Source organism: Ambystoma mexicanum, chromosome 10 (assembly GCF_040938575.1).
Source record: "Ambystoma mexicanum isolate Mex_15411 chromosome 10, UKY_AmexF1_1, whole genome shotgun sequence".
Taxonomy (NCBI): Eukaryota; Metazoa; Chordata; class Amphibia; order Caudata; family Ambystomatidae; genus Ambystoma; species Ambystoma mexicanum.
In genome coordinates, this window is record NC_090932.1 from 1,566,671,246 (window position 1) to 1,566,688,186 (window position 16,941).

General features: G+C 46.4%; 1 protein-coding gene across 1 annotated transcript; it reads left to right on the forward strand.

The window, feature by feature from the left end:
* The first annotated feature begins 2,128 nt into the window (after window positions 1–2,128).
* On the forward strand, window positions 2,129–3,927 carry LOC138493061 (putative uncharacterized protein DDB_G0282129). Its single transcript, XM_069620287.1, has 2 exons — window positions 2,129–3,083; window positions 3,185–3,927. The coding sequence occupies exons 1-2, from the start codon at window positions 2,129–2,131 to the stop codon at window positions 3,925–3,927; spliced, it is 1,698 nt and encodes a 565-aa protein (XP_069476388.1).
* Window positions 3,928–16,941: the final 13,014 nt, after the last annotated feature.

The window sequence follows — 16,941 nt, forward strand, 5'->3', positions numbered from 1 at the left end:
ACCACCAAGACATCAAACAGCAGAATGCTACACCTCTACAACCATGGCATCAAACAACAGAAGGCGACACCTCTACAACCAAGACATCAAACAACAGAACGCTACACCTCTACAACCAAGACATCAAACAGCAGAAGGCTACACCTCTACAACCAAGACATCAAACAACGGAAGGCTCCACCTCTACAACCAAGACATCAAACAACAGAAGGCTACACCTCTACAACCAAGACATCAAACAACAGAAGGCTACACCTCTACAACCAAGAAATCAAACAACAGAAGGCTACAGCTCTACAACCAAGACATCAAACAGCAGAACGCTACACCTCTACCACCAAGACATCAAACAGCAGAAGGCTACACCTCTACAACCAAGACAGCAAACAACAGAACGCTACACCTCTACAACCAAGACATCAAAAAACAGAACGCTACACCTCTACAACCAAGACATCAAACAACAGAAGGCTACACCTCTACAACCAAGACATCAAACAACAGAAGGCTACAGCTCTACAACCAAGACATCAAACCGCAGAACGCTACACCTCTACAACCAAGACATCAAACAACAGAACGCTACACCTCTACAACCAAGACATCAAACAACAGAACGCTACACCTCTACAACCAAGACATCAAACAGCAGAACGCTATACCTCTACCACCAAGACATCAAACAACAGAACACTACACCTCTACAACCAAGACATCAAACAACAGAAGGCTACACCTCTACAACCAAGACATCAAACTACAGAAGGCTACAGCTCTACAACAAAGCATCAAACAACAGAAGGCTACACCTCTACAACCAAGACATCAAACAGCAGAAATTTACACCTCTACCACCAAGACATAAAACAGCAGAACGCTACACCTCTACCACTATGGCATCAAACAACAGAAGGCTACACCTCTACAACCAAGACATCAAACAACAGAAGGCTACACCTCTACAACCAAGACATCAAACAACAGAAGGCTACAGCTCTACAACCAAGACATCAAACAGCAGAAGGCTACACCTCTACAACCAAGACATCAAACAACAGAAGGCTACAGCTCTACAACAAAGCATAAAACAACAGAAGGCTACACCTCTACAACCAAGACATCAAACAGCAGAACGCTACACCTCTACCACCAAGACATCAAACAGCAGAACGCTACACCTCTACAACCAAGACATCAAACAACAGAACGCTACACCTCTACAACCAAGACATCAAACAACAGAAGGCTACACCTCTACAACCAAGACATCAAACAACAGAAGGCTACAGCTCTACAACCAAGACATCAAACTGCAGAACGCTACACCTCTACAACCAAGACATCAAACAACAGAATGATACACCTCTACAACCAAGACATCAAACAACAGAAGGCTACACCTCTACAACCAAGACATCAAACAACAGAAGGCTACACCTCTACAACCAAGACATCAAACAACAGAAGGCTACAGCTCTACAACAAAGACATCAAACAACAGAACGCTACACCTCTACAACCAAGACATCAAACAGCAGAATGCTACACCTCTACCACCAAGACATAAAACAGCAGAACGCTACACCTCTACAACTATGACATCAACAGCAGAACGCTACACCTCTACAACCAAGACATCAAACAGCCGAACCCTACACCTCTACCACCAAGACATCAAACAGCAGAACGCTACACCTCTACAACCAAGACATCAAACAGCAGAACGCTACACCTCTACAAGCAAGACATCAAACAGCAGAACGCTACACCTCTACCACCAAGACATCAAACAGCAGAAAGCTACTCTTCTACAACCAAGTCATCAAACAGCAGAACACTACACCTCTACAACCAAGACATCAAACAACAGAAGGCTACACCTCTACAACCAAGACATCAAACTACAGAAGGCTACAGCTCCACAACAAAGCATCAAACAACAGAAGGCTACAGCTCTACAACCAAGACATCAAACAGCAGAAGGCTACACCTCTACAACCAAGACATCAAACAACAGTAGGCTACAGCTCTACAACAAAGCATAAAACAACAGAAGGCTACACCTCTACAACCAAGACATCAAACAGCAGAACGCTACACCTCTACCACCAGGACATCAAACAGCAGAATGCTACACCTCTACAACCAAGACATCAAACAACAGAACGCTACACCTCTACAACCAAGACATCAAACAACAGAACGCTACACCTCTACAACCAAGACATCAAACAGCAGAAGGCTACACCTCTACAACCAAGACATCAAACAACAGAAGGCTACAGCTCTACAACCAAGACATCAAACCGCAGAACGCTACACCTCTACAACCAAGACATCAAACAACAGAACGCTACACCTCTACAACCAAGACATCAAACAACAGAAGGCTACACCTCTACAACCAAGACATCAAACAACAGAAGGCTACAGCTCTACAACCAAGACATCAAACAACAGACCGCTACACCTCTACAACCAAGACATCAAACAACAGAAGGCTACACCTCTACAACCAAGACATCAAACTACAGAAGGCTACAGCTCTACAACAAAGCATCAAACAACAGAAGGCTACACCTCTACAACCAAGACATCAAACAACAGAAGGCTACACCTCTACAACCAAGACATCAAACAACAGAAGGCTACAGCTCTACAACAAAGCATCAAACAACAGAAGGCTACACCTCTACAACCAAGACATCAAACAGCAGAACGCTACACCTCTACCACCAAGACATCAAACAGCAGAATGCTACACCTCTACAACCATGGCATCAAACAACAGAAGGCGACACCTCTACAACCAAGACATCAAACAACAGAACGCTACACCTCTACAACCAAGACATCAAACAGCAGAAGGCTACACCTCTACAACCAAGACATCAAACAACAGAAGGCTCCACCTCTACAACCAAGACATCAAACAACAGAAGGCTACACCTCTACAACCAAGACATCAAACAACAGAAGGCTACACCTCTACAACCAAGAAATCAAACAACAGAAGGCTACAGCTCTACAACCAAGACATCAAACAGCAGAACGCTACACCTCTACCACCAAGACATCAAACAGCAGAAGGCTACACCTCTACAACCAAGACATCAAACAACAGAACGCTACACCTCTACAACCAAGACATCAAACAACAGAACGCTACACCTCTACAACCAAGACATCAAACAACAGAAGGCTACACCTCTACAACCAAGACATCAAACAACAGAAGGCTACAGCTCTACAACCAAGACATCAAACCGCAGAACGCTACACCTCTACAACCAAGACATCAAACAACAGAATGCTACACCTCTACAACCAAGACATCAAACAACAGAACGCTACACCTCTACAACCAAGACATCAAACAGCAGAACGCTATACCTCTACCACCAAGACATCAAACAACAGAACACTACACCTCTACAACCAAGACATCAAACAACAGAAGGCTACACCTCTACAACCAAGACATCAAACTACAGAAGGCTACAGCTCTACAACAAAGCATCAAACAACAGAAGGCTACACCTCTACAACCAAGACATCAAACAACAGAAGGCTACACCTCTACAACCAAGACATAAAACAACAGAAGGCTACAGCTCTACAACAAAGCATCAAACAACAGAAGGCTACACCTCTACAACCAAGACATCAAATAGCAGAAATCTACACCTCTACCACCAAGACATAAAACAGCAGAACGCTACACCTCTACCACCATGGCATCAAACAACAGAAGGCTACACCTCTACAACCAAGACATCAAACAACAGAAGGCTACACCTCTACAACCAAGACATCAAACAACAGAAGGCTACAGCTCTACAACCAAGACATCAAACAGCAGAAGGCTACACCTCTACAACCAAGACATCAAACAACAGAAGGCTACAGCTCTACAACAAAGCATAAACCAACAGAAGGCTACACCTCTACAACCAAGACATCAAACAGCAGAACGCTACACCTCTACCACCAAGACATCAAACAGCAGAACGCTACACCTCTACAACCAAGACATCAAACAACAGAACGCTACACCTCTACAACCAAGACATCAAACAACAGAAGGCTACACCTCTACAACCAAGACATCAAACAACAGAAGGCTACAGCTCTACAACCAAGACATCAAACTGCAGAACGCTACACCTCTACAACCAAGACATCAAACAACAGAATGCTACACCTCTACAACCAAGACATCAAACAACAGAAGGCTGCACCTCTACAACCAAGACATCAAACAACAGAAGGCTACACCTCTACAACCAAGACATCAAACAACAGAAGGCTACAGCTCTACAACAAAGACATCAAACAACAGAACGCTACACCTCTACAACCAAGACATCAAACAGCAGAATGCTACACCTCTACCACCAAGACATAAAACAGCAGAACGCTACACCTCTACCACCATGGCATCAAACAACAGAAGTCTACACCTCTACAACCAAGACATCAAACAACAGAAGGCTACACCTCTACAACCAAGACATCAAACAACAGAAGGCTACAGCTCTACAACCAAGACATCAAACAGCAGAAGGCTACACCTCTACAACCAAGACATCAAACAACAGAAGGCTACAGCTCTACAACAAAGCATAAAACAACAGAAGGCTACACCTCTACAACCAAGACATCAAACAGCAGAACGCTACACCTCTACCACCAAGACATCAAACAGCAGAACGCTACACCTCTACAACCAAGACATCAAACAACAGAACGCTACACCTCTACAACCAAGACATCAAACAACAGAAGGCTACACCTCTACAACCAAGACATCAAACAACAGAAGGTTACAGCTCTACAACCAAGACATCAAACTGCAGAACGCTACACCTCTACAACCAAGACATCAAACAACAGAATGCTACACCTCTACAACCAAGACATCAAACAACAGAAGGCTACACCTCTACAACCAAGACATCAAACAACAGAAGGCTACACCTCTACAACCAAGACACAAAACAACAGAAGGCTACAGCTCTACAACAAAGACATCAAACAACAGAACGCTGCACCTCTACAACCAAGACATCAAACAGCAGAATGCTACACCTCTACCACCAAGACATAAAACAGCAGAACGCTACACCTCTACAACTATGACATCAACAGCCGAACCCTACACCTCTACCACCAAGACATCAAACAGCAGAACGCTACACCTCTACAACCAAGACTTCAAACAGCAGAACGCTACACCTCTACCACCAAGACATCAAACAGCAGAAAGCTACTCTTCTACAACCAAGACATCAAACAGCAGAACACTACACCTCTACAACCAAGACATCAAACAACAGAAGGCTACACCTCTACAACCAAGACATCAAATTACAGAAGGCTACAGCTCTACAACAAAGCATCAAACAACAGAAGGCTACACCTCTACAACCAAGACATCAAACAACAGAAGGCTACACCTCTACAACCAAGACATAAAACAACAGAAGGCTACAGCTCTACAACAAAGCATCAAACAACAGAAGGCTACACCTCTACAACCAAGACATCAAACAGCAGAAATCTACACCTCTACCACCAAGACATAAAACAGCAGAACGCTACACCTCTACCACCATGGCATCAAACAACAGGAGGCTACACCTCTACAACCAAGACATCAAACAACAGAAGGCTACACCTCTACAACCAAGACATCAAACAACAGAAGGCTACAGCTCTACAACCAAGACATCAAACAGCAGAAGGCTACACCTCTACAACCAAGACATCAAACAACAGAAGGCTACAGCTCTACAACAAAGCATAAAACAACAGAAGGCTACACCTCTACAACCAAGACATCAAACAGCAGAACGCTACACCTCTACCACCAAGACATCAAACAGCAGAACGCTACACCTCTACAACCAAGACATCAAACAACAGAACGCTACACCTCTACAATCAAGACATCAAACAACAGAAGGCTACACCTCTACAACCAAGACATCAAACAACAGAAGGCTACAGCTCTACAACCAAGACATCAAACTGCAGAACGCTACACCTCCACAACCAAGACATCAAACAACAGAATGCTACACCTCTACAACCAAGACATCAAACAACAGAAGGCTACACCTCTACAACCAAGACATCAAACAACAGAAGGCTACACCTCTACAACCAAGACATCAAACAACATAAGGCTACACCTCTACAACCAAGACATCAAACAACAGAAGGCTACAGCTCTACAACAAAGACATCAAACAACAGAACGCTACACCTCTACAACCAAGACATCAAACAGCAGAATGCTACACCTCTACCACCAAGACATAAAACAGCAAAACGCTACACCTCTACAACTATGACATCAACAGCAGAACGCTACACCTCTACAACCAAGACATCAAACAGCCGAACCCTACACCTCTACCACCAAGACATCAAACAGCAGAATGCTACACCTCTACAACCAAGACATCAAACAGCAGAACGCTACACCTCTACAAGCAAGACATCAAACAGCAGAACGCTACACCTCTACCACCAAGACATCAAACAGCAGAAAGCTACTCTTCTACAACCAAGACATCAAACCGCAGAATGCTACACCTCAACAACCAAGACATCAAACAACAGAACGCTACACCTCTACAACCAAGACATCAAACAGCAGAACGCTACACCCCTACAACCATGACATCAAACAGCAGAACGCTACACCTCTACAACCAAAACATCAAACAGCAGAACACTACACCTTGTCCACCCTACAACCAAGACATCAAACAACAGAATGCTACACATCTACAACCAGCGCACAATCTACTCACAGTCCCGGCTAATACCTCTTAGCACCAGAGGAGCCAAAGGCTCCTCTCCAGTGCAGTGTCCAGACTCTCTTGACTGGGGTGGCCTAGGTGGGGCACTGACTTTTGCAGGAGTGGCATGAAGTACGAGTGCACACACATAATGATAATAGTTTAGAATAATGGGGTGTCACTTAGGGTGGCCAATCAGATTCCAGGGGTAGCATGCGCCACCCCAGGCCACTCATTGGGCACGCCCCGGCTCTGCTCTGATAACAAACGCCTCCATCCTTTTTGACTCATAAAAACCTAGAAATCAACCCACGTGCAGACCTCAGGGTACATCCTGTCTGCACACATCAACCTCAGCCACCGCCCTCTCGTTCAGATCCGCCGGAGCGCCTGGAAACCATGCAAATGGCATTGCAGCACAGTGCAAACCACAGCACCATACCATCATAGCACAAAAGAAAGAACCAGAATCCGAATATTTCAGTGGGATAACCAGTTCAGGAACTCTGTTTTCTGCCTGTTGTTGAGTCTGATTACATTTTACTCTCAGAATAAACAAAACATTTTGCACCAATAAGGAGGCCTATAGGGACTGCAGCAATTCATGCCGCGGGTATTACAAGGTGTTGCGAGCGGAAGAAACTCCCCCATCCTCGTAGCCTTGACAACTAATGAAGAAATGACATCCTCCATGGACCACGTCCTGACATAGAAACTGATCTGAAAACCAAAAAAGACTTTACGACGTGAGTACAGGCATAAAATACTAAACAGGAAAAATGAATAAAGGTATATTCCGTTTATCATTGGCTTCTTCTGTGGCAAGGACCAGTATGCTCGTCCTTTTTGCGTAGACTTGCATAATGCCCTGGCAGTTAAGGGTGGGGACGATATGCACCTCTGTGTCTTTAATGACGTGTCTTGTCAGCTGGGCGAGGAAAATATCAGTAGTATTGAAAGACTGGCGGCTTATGTTATTCGCACAGGAACCCTCCCCCTTTTCCAGAACCTTCAGTTAAAAGCAAAGATGCAGTAAACAAAAGGAAATTAAGTAGGAAATGATAGGGCGAAATCAGACAATCAAGAAATTAGGCATCACAAGAAAGCCTCAAAGATGTTGGTATTATCTAATAAATAAAAAGGACAAAAGCTAGGTTAACATTACATTAGATAACATAACACAGAACTGTTCAAAGCTGCTGCACCATATTTTTTTTTATTATTTTCTTTTCTTTTTATTGACATGTGGTTTTGAAAAAAAAACCTTTTATCATTTACACAATTATCCAATCTTCAAGGAGTAAGTCCTCCTATCTCCATACAATAATTTCCAAAAGGTCGTTATGTGATCAATTAAATTCAGTTTTTTCAATTAATAAGAATGATTCCTTTAAAAAAGATAGCAAGGCAATTGTCGGTGACAGTCTCTCCCCTTGTAACAGAATTCTGCACCACTCTTCACCAGGAAGCGACGGAAAGTCTATGATAAATGTGCCCAACCATTTGGTTCTTAATTCAGTGAGACTGTGGCAAAAAAGAACCAGAAGGCGCAAGGTTTCCTTTAGACCTGATTGAGGGCACAATCAATAACTTTGTTCACCATTAGGTCCAGGAGATCTGGCACACAGCACCTCTCACGTCGCTTAGAGATTGAATCTAATGCGCATGAACTGTACTCGAAGTTGAGGGTTTGGGAATTTCTTGAGGTATTTTGGAAGCACATTTAGACCTGTAAACTCTTATATAATGCTACCAGAGCCATTTTAAGTTATTTTGGTGCCCAGGGCACAGAAACATTTTGCCCTACCATGTTCCAACCAAATAAATTAAGAGATTCAGAATCTCTGGTTGCCCACCGCCACCCTTTGTTATGATCACATCCCAAAGCTTGATATGCTGCTCTAGCAGCCCCATACCCCTTTCACCCTTTCTCCCTTTCTGGAACCAGAGTAATGAACAAGTGGCATTTCAAGGGCACCATTTGCAGTCCACCATGAGGGCACTTCATGCTTGTGTGCTAGCGCAAGTGCAGGCCACTTTTTAACTGGGAGAAGCCACGTGGAAGGTATACGGACTGTAGTGTTGACGTAGGACACAAATCAGTATATGACAAAGGTGCACACACCCCAGCAAATGTATTTATTTATGTAATTACTTACATAGCGCCCGGAACACACGGCATCAGGGCACACAAAAACACAGAAAGACTTTCAATAGCTGGGACAGAACATGCAAGAGAAGATATCGAAGTTTCTTAGTGCTACATATTACCCCATTTTAAACAGTAGCATTTTCAATTGGGCATGAAAACGATTGAGATTTTGTTTCAGTCAAAGTTTGCTTGGGAGTGCCTTCCACATCTGAGCGTCCCTCGTCGGGAAGGCTCTGCCAAGTTCTCCGGCCTTTCTGAATCTGAGCGTTTTAATTGTTCCCAGGTTAGCTGATCTCAGAACCTGGTTGGGATTATAGGAAAACGTCCGGGTCTTTAGGTATTTTGGGGTACGACCATTTGTGGACAATGTTGGCTGATTTTAAGTGGATACGAGCAACAATGGGCAACCAATGGAGGGATTCTCTTTGTGCAGAGATATGACCCTGTCTAGGGATGCTTTTAAAGATCCTGACTGCGTCGATTTGGACCATTTGCAGCCATTAAATGCTTTTTTTCTCACCCCAATCAGCAGGGAGTTACATTAATCAATTCGAGATAGAATAATGGCTCTACCGACTGAGGCACTGTTTTCTTCTGAGATGAAAGGTTGAATATTCCTCAACAGTTTTAGATAGTTGTTGCAATTTTTTACCTTATTGGTAGTCTGTGCCTCCGTATTGATATCAGCATTAAAGAATACCCCTAGGGTCTTAACTTTATCCACAAAAGTGGTAACAGCGTCTTTAATACGCCAATCATGGTATTCATGACCCAGTTTAGCTCTAGCCACTGGCCCCCCAAATAAAAGTAGTTCAGTATTTGATTCATTGAGGCAGAGCCAAAGCTCTGTCATCCAACTCTCTGTTGCATCGAAGATCATGGTCAGGTTCTTAGAGTCCTTCCCATGATCTCTGCTGATCTCTCGGATGAGTTTGGTGTCGTCAGCGTAGTTGGTAAAAATAATTCCTTATGACTCAATCAGATCACAGCGAGGCCTGATGTAAAGATTAAACAGGGTAGGTGAGACACAAGCTCCTTGAGGAACTCCACACCAGTTGAGAGCAGACTGTGATGAGACACCATCCCTTGAGATTGAGGATTTCCTATTGGATAGAAAGGATTTATACCAGTCAATAGCCCGGGACTCGCACTTCCCTGCCTTGATGAGTGTGTCTAGAAGGTGATCATGGTCCAAAAGATCAAACGCAGCTGATAGGTCAAGAAGGATTTAAAGTCCATTCTTTCCCTGATCAGCTAGTTCTAACATGTTTGTCGGTAATTCTAGGAGGGTGGTCTCCATGCTGAAATGGCCCTAAAACTGATTGTTTATCATGGAGTGTATGTGCTGTCTCCAGGTATCCCTGGAACTGTTTTGTGGCCATTTTTTCCAGAATCTTCAACAGAAAATGGGTGTTTTTGATAGGCCTTCAGTTCTTCACATATTTAGGATCCAAGTCTGCCTTCTTTACTAATGGCAAGACAGTAACTATTTTTATTTTGTCTGGTACTGAGGCAAAGTCGAAAGACGAGTTGACCAGTCTTGTGAGGAAGTGCGCAAAATCCTTGCTATGCTCTAAAATAAACTTCACTGGGATAATATTTTCACTGCATGATGAAGGGTTCATAGATGACAGGGTGGAGTCCATTTCCTGGATAGTCACATGTTTGAAAGCAAAGTTTGGTTGATCACATGGCCAATCCGGGGTATCTACTGCCAGGGGCTGTTTAGATGCCATGCTGTCTAAGTCCTTTTTTATTTTATCCCGAGCCAATTTAATTTTGTTCGCAAAAGCCATTTGCGCATCCTTACAGTTATTGTCATTGGGATGAAAGGGTTGAGATAGGGCTTTTGGTTTCTCCAGCAATTTTAAGATCGCAAGAATTTTTTTCGGGTTGTTCTTAGCCCCACCTCCCCAATTTCCTTCTCAAAGAAATCTTTTTTGGTTAGAGTGATCTTTGCCTTGTACTTAGCATGCTTTTTTGGGGCAAATTGATGTTTTACCCATGCCTAGTCGGCACTTCGTTTCAGTTTTTTTAAACTGACAAGTTCATTGGTGAACCATTTGTTGTGGTTTCTATTCTCTATAACAACTTTTCTTGCAATGGGGGCTACTTGATCCAGCATCTTGGTTATCGCCTCATTGTAAGTTTCTACAAGCTTCTCTTTTCCTCCCCTCTCAGGATTCTCAAATTTAGGTGGTCTCTCCACCGGTTACCTAATACGCATTACTGTTGTTTCTGCACTGTGGTAAACTAGGCCTTTTCCTCCCCTCTCAGGATTCTCAAACTTAGGTGGCTTCTCCCTGGTTCCTTATTGAGCACTGTGAGATCTTTAACCCTGAGAGTCCGTCCTACTGCACTACTGGATTGCCGCTCGCTATCTTGTCCGCTTGCTCTCGTCTGCCTTCCTCCCCTCCTCTCGCTCCTATTCTATGGTGCTCTCTATCTCGCCTATCTTCTCTAACTGCTTCTCCATTGACTATCCTGCTCTCCTCACTAAATCTGGTAGGAAAAAGTTTAAAAAGGACATCCTGGTCTCCAACCCAGGCCTCCCTATCGCTGACACCTACACTAGGGCCTCCTCCAAGGAAACTCTCACCGACATCCTCTTTTTCGTGCCTTCACCTAACCTATTGTTCCCTTCAGATGGTCTCTGTGCTCTCTCCTTTCTCCTCTTCTCCCATTAATGGTGGCACCCGTTGGGATGTCCTCTTGGCCTCCTTCCACTCCTCTAAGGCCATCATTAATGTCTACTCTGACGGGTACAAGGCCCTTAGGCCAACCTTCACCTCTTTGATAGACGCTTCCCGTGCCTCATCAACTTCCTTTCCCCTCCTGCTGTCCCCACTCCTCTGTCCTCGGCTACCTTGCCTTCCCCCTCCCTCCCTGCCCCCCCGTGCTCCTTCTTCACCTCCGTAGGGCGTACCTCTGATCTGTACCCCTCCCCGAAGTCCTTCAAGGATGGCAACCTTCTCCACATTGCCACTCTTAACTCTCGCTCTGCTGTCAAACATTCCTCTGATATCTGTCGCCTTCTTGAGGAACTGGACCTTGATGTCCTCTGTCTCACTCGGTCTCACTGAGACATGGTTCACGGCCAGCTCTGTCACCAGCTTTGACACACTCCTACCTGACGGCTACAAGATCCTCTCCGTGCCCAGGCCCAACCGTGCTGGTGGGGGTTTTGCCCTTATCTTCCCTGAGTGGATTCCTGCCACTGTCACTCCTACGCAGACCTACTCCTCTTTTGAAGTCCTTGTCCACTCTCCACTCTGCTATATCTGATACTCTTGATATCCTTGCCCGTGTCATGAGAATCTGCCTGAACCCCAAAGCCAAATTTAACTCCTGGTATGACTCGGATCTCGCCACCCTAAATCGCAAGTGCAGGGTGGGAGAGAGGAAATGGTGTGGCAAAACCGGCTCTCTGTTCTGACCAAGAAGAGAGCCCTTATCCAAACCTGCATCTCTGTGGCATCTAACAACTCGGCTGAACTCTTTAAAATCTGCAAGGAACTGGCCAACCCTGCTGCAGTCTCTACCTCTCCGGGTCCCTCCCAGACCCTCTGCACGGCACTGGCTTCTCACTTCATTTAAAAAACTCAGGACATCCTGTCCTCACTCTCCTCCTATCACCTCCCTCCCTCTATTCCCTGCTCTTACTCTGGCCCTTCTGCCGCCACCCCTCCTCCCTCCTTCTATGCCTTTCCCCTTTTCTCTGCTGATGAGGTTTCCAGACAAGTCCGATCTATGAAAGTCTCGTCAAAACATGTTCACCCCTGTTCCTCCAAAACTATCAAGGACCACATCGACTCCCTGGCTCCTGCCCTGGCTCACTTCTGCAATCACTCTTTCACCTCTGGAGTCTTCCCATCCTCCCTTGTGCACCCTCTTCTTAAGAAACCCTCTTCCCACCCCTCCTGCCTGGCTAACTATCGCCCAATCTCCATCACTCCCTTCCTGGGCAAGCTCCTGGAGAAACTGGCCATCTCCCAGCTTAATCTCCATGCTGAATCTGTTGGTTGTCTTCATGACCATCAGTCTGGCTTCAGAGCTGCCAGAAGCACGGAAACTGCTCTCCTGAACATCCGTGAAGACCTGCTCTCCAACCTTGACTCAAATTGGGGTCTTCCTCTCCGACATCTTTTTCTCTACCTGTGGTGTCCCCCAGGGGTCTAACCTCTCCCCCTGGCTGTTCAACCAGTATCTGACACTCCTTGCCCACCGCATCGCTGCTCTCTGCCCCAACTTTCAGTGCTATGCGGATGATACCCAGCTCATTTTCAGGCTACCCTCTGCCTCCTCCTCTCCTTCCCTCATCTGTGACTGTCTGTCTGCTATCCAGGAATGGTGTGCCGCCAATGACCTTTGCCTTAATGCCAGTAAGACTGAGATTCTACTCATCGGCACACCCACTCCCTCCTTCCCTGCAGCTCTCTGGCTGGCCTCTCTTGGCCCTCTTCCTGCTCCTAACTGCAAGGCAAAAAACCTTGGGGTCATCTTCGACTCCACACTCTCCTTCTCTCCTCACATATCTGACATCTCTAAGAAGTCACACTACCAGCTGCACCTCCTCAGAGGTATTCTTCCTTTCCTCTCCTTCCCCCAGAAGCTCACTGTCTCCAGAGCCCTGGTTCTCTCTAAGCTGGACTACTGTAACAGCCTCTATCTAAATCTGCTTGCCTCTACTCTCCGCTCTCTGCAACTCATCCAGAACAGGACTGCAAGACTTGTCCTTGGCCTCAAGCCCAGGGACTGTATCTCTCCAGGACTGAAATCTCTTCGCTGGCTCCCAGTGGCTGCGAGGATTAAGTTCAAAACCCTCTGCATTGTCCACAAGGCCTTCTGGGAAATGGGGCCAAAATACCTTCAACTCTCTCTTGCTAAATATTTTCCTTCTCGAGCTCTTCGCTCATCCGCCTCCAACTCCCTCAGGGTCAGCCACTTCTCCAAGCAACGAGTTGGGGGTAGATCTCTCTCCATAGCAGGGGCCTCCCTGTGGAACAGCCTTCCTGCCTCCCTGAAACTTGAGGAGAACAATCTCCAGTTCCGGAAGCACCTCAAAACCTTCCTCTTTGCTTCTGCTTTCTCTCCCCCTCTCCCCTGCTAAATTCCTGACTGAAACTGCACTGAATCTGCAACTGGGCCACTCTCACCGATCTTGGTCCCTGGCCCAGCCACTCTCCCCTTGCACTGCCTCCCTGGCAACCCCTACACCGCGGGACTGTCTCTGTATCCCTACAGCCCCCCTTCGCAGCACGTGCTTGCACTTACCTTGCACTTGCCACCAGCTGGCCCTTATTATTTATCTTGTTATTCTACTACCCCTGTACTGCACTTTCCCCTCTCCCTTTCCCCTTGCACTTTCCCTTCCCCTCTGCCAATGCACTTGTGCGATCTGAATGACACCTGGCCTAGTAAGATTGTTGTTTTGTCTTCCCTTTGTCCCCCCTCCCTGCCTCGTCGCGCCATGAAACACTTGTGTATAGGCGCGTTACAAATGCCATATCATATCTGGGCTATCAGAACTGTTGGTAGAAGACATGATTCCCTGAAGACAGGTCTTAATATGAAAAGATGTGATCTTTTTGAGGTTCCGTTTATATGAGGCTGTGAGGATTAAGTTCAAAACCCTCTGCATTGTCCACAAGGCCTTCTGGGGCCTGGGGCCTCAATACCTTCAACTCTCTCTTCCTATATATCTTCCTTCTTGAGCTCTTCACTCATCCGCCTCCAACTCCCTCAGGGTCAGTCGGTTCTCCAAGCAACGGGTTGGTGGTGGATCTCTTTCCTCTGCTGGTGCCTCCCTGTGGAACAGCCTCCGTGCCTCTCTGAAACTTGAGGAGAACCATCTCCGGTTCTGGAAGCACCTCAAGACCTTCCTCTTTGCTTCTGCTTTCTCTCCTCTGCCACCTTGTTGATCTCCTGTTGAAGCTGAAACTGCGCTGGTTTACGTGGCTACCTTCTGATCTGGGGCGCAGGTCCCTTCCCCACCAGTTGCACACCTGCACTGCCCCCTGGCAACCCTGCACTCTGGGACTGTTTCTGTATCCATACAGCCCCTACCAGTACTTGACACCTGATGTCTGCCCTTACCCTTGCACTTGCCACAAGCTGGCTGCACTTGTAACCAGCTGGCCGCACTTTTTATTTATTCCCTTATTTATCTATATTTTTGCGGTTATCTTATGCACTGAACTGCCCCCGATTTCCCCTGCACTTCTCCCCTTCCCCCATAGCCTGCAATTGCGCGATCTCAATGTCACCTGGCCTAGTAAGATCCCTGTCCCTGTCTTCACTCTGTTCCCCCTCCCTTGCCTCGTCGCGCCTTGAAACACTTGTGTATAGGTGCATTATAAATGCCAAATCATATCATATCACTGATGCTGGGTTTTTAGCCGTTTTAGGGACTTGTTTTAAATAAAAAGAGAATTCAACAATGCAATGGTCTGACCATATACACAGAGTTGTACTATTCATCCTAACCTCAAGATTGTTGGAGATCACCCAGTCTAAGATGTTTCCCATTTTCTATATTACACCCCAGTTCAAGGAGAGATTCTTGCAAAAAATGTTGCTTCTTTGTCTTTGGGGTCATGGAGCCATCGACTTAAATCACCCACTAGCAGTGCGGCGCAATTAGGACCATTAAAGCTTTTAACCAAATGTAATAGCTCCTCATTAAAGTGTGCCATGTCTTGAGGTGGTTGATAGACTAGAATAAGATTAAGGCAGCTGCAAGGGGGGGGGGGGTAAGTTTCGGATGTAAACCCTCAATCTTTGCACGTGCTTCTAGCCTCAAAGAACTGAAAGCATTCTTTTGCGATGACTGCCACTTCCCACCCATGCCTGCGGGTCTATTTTGACACTTCATGGAGTACCCTTCTGAAAGCGCCATCGCGATGGTTGGGCTATTGACCTCAGATAACCATGTCTCCGTTAAGCAGAGGATGTTAAGATCCAGAGTAAACAATAGATCATGAACATCCAAGGAATGCCTATTAAGAGATCTCGTATTGAGCAAAGCCACTTTGATTTCGCTGCCGTTGGTCAGCAACCGGGGGCAACCAGAGATGGCTTGACTTCTCTGAATATTGGGGATTGCAGGTGAAGTGACGGCTTTCTCATTCCCCACCTCCGTCCTGACAATGGTAAACGAAGTGGGAACGATTTTTTAATTTCAGGGCCAAATAACGGTCGATACTCGCAAGCCTCACCACTTTTTGTGCGACGATTAGCAGGAAGAGGTCCGGCAAGTTGCCCATACCTGATCCGTCTTAATTTGTTGACGATGTCCGCAAAAACTGGGCTGTCATTAAGTTCCAACATTCGCACTTGTGCACATTTTTCAGTGCTGCTGCGACGTCGGCGTCGCCGGGCGATGACCGGCGAAGACTGGCTTGTCCCTGGTGCACCGGTGCTGGTGCGCCTTGTAGCAGGACTAATAGAACGCTGGGGTCACTGGGAGTCATAGGGCCTCATTACGAGTCGGGCAGTACAGGCTTAACGGCACCGGTAAAGGTGCCGGTGCCGTCAACCCCGCACCGCCCGATTCCGAGTTCCCCTCGCGGGACCTGCTCTGCACGTCTGGTCTCACCAGACGTGCAGAGCGGGCCCCGCGAGGGGAAGAGGGAGCAAACAACAGGCCATCTCGTAATGGCCCGTTGTTTGCTCCCTCTCCCATTCCCATTCCCATTCAGCCCTATGGGGGCTGAAATGGGAATGGGCAAGTACTGTGGGCCTCATTACACGGAAGGCGGTGAGCCATGGCGCTAAAATACCGGCACCGCCTTGGCGGAAAGGGGATTTACTGCCCCATTCCAAGGTTGGTGGGGCGGTAAATCCCCCTTCCGCCATTGCCCTTCCCCATTCCCATTTCTACCCCATAGGGCTCTATGGGAATGGGGAAGGCGCTAATTACGGCACCGCTATTTTGCGGTGCCGTAATTAGCTCCGAGGTCCCTTAGCGGGTTGGTT

What these genes read in the sequence shown, in the direction of transcription:
- LOC138493061 (XM_069620287.1), top strand. Translation starts at nt 2,129, where the DNA reads ATGCTACACCTCTACAACCAAGACATCAAACAACAGAACGCTACACCT. An exon ending in TACCACCAAGACATCAAACA is followed by an intron (nt 3,084 to 3,184) that starts GCAGAAGGCTAC and finishes TCTACAACCAAG; the next exon opens with ACATCAAACAACAGAAGGCT.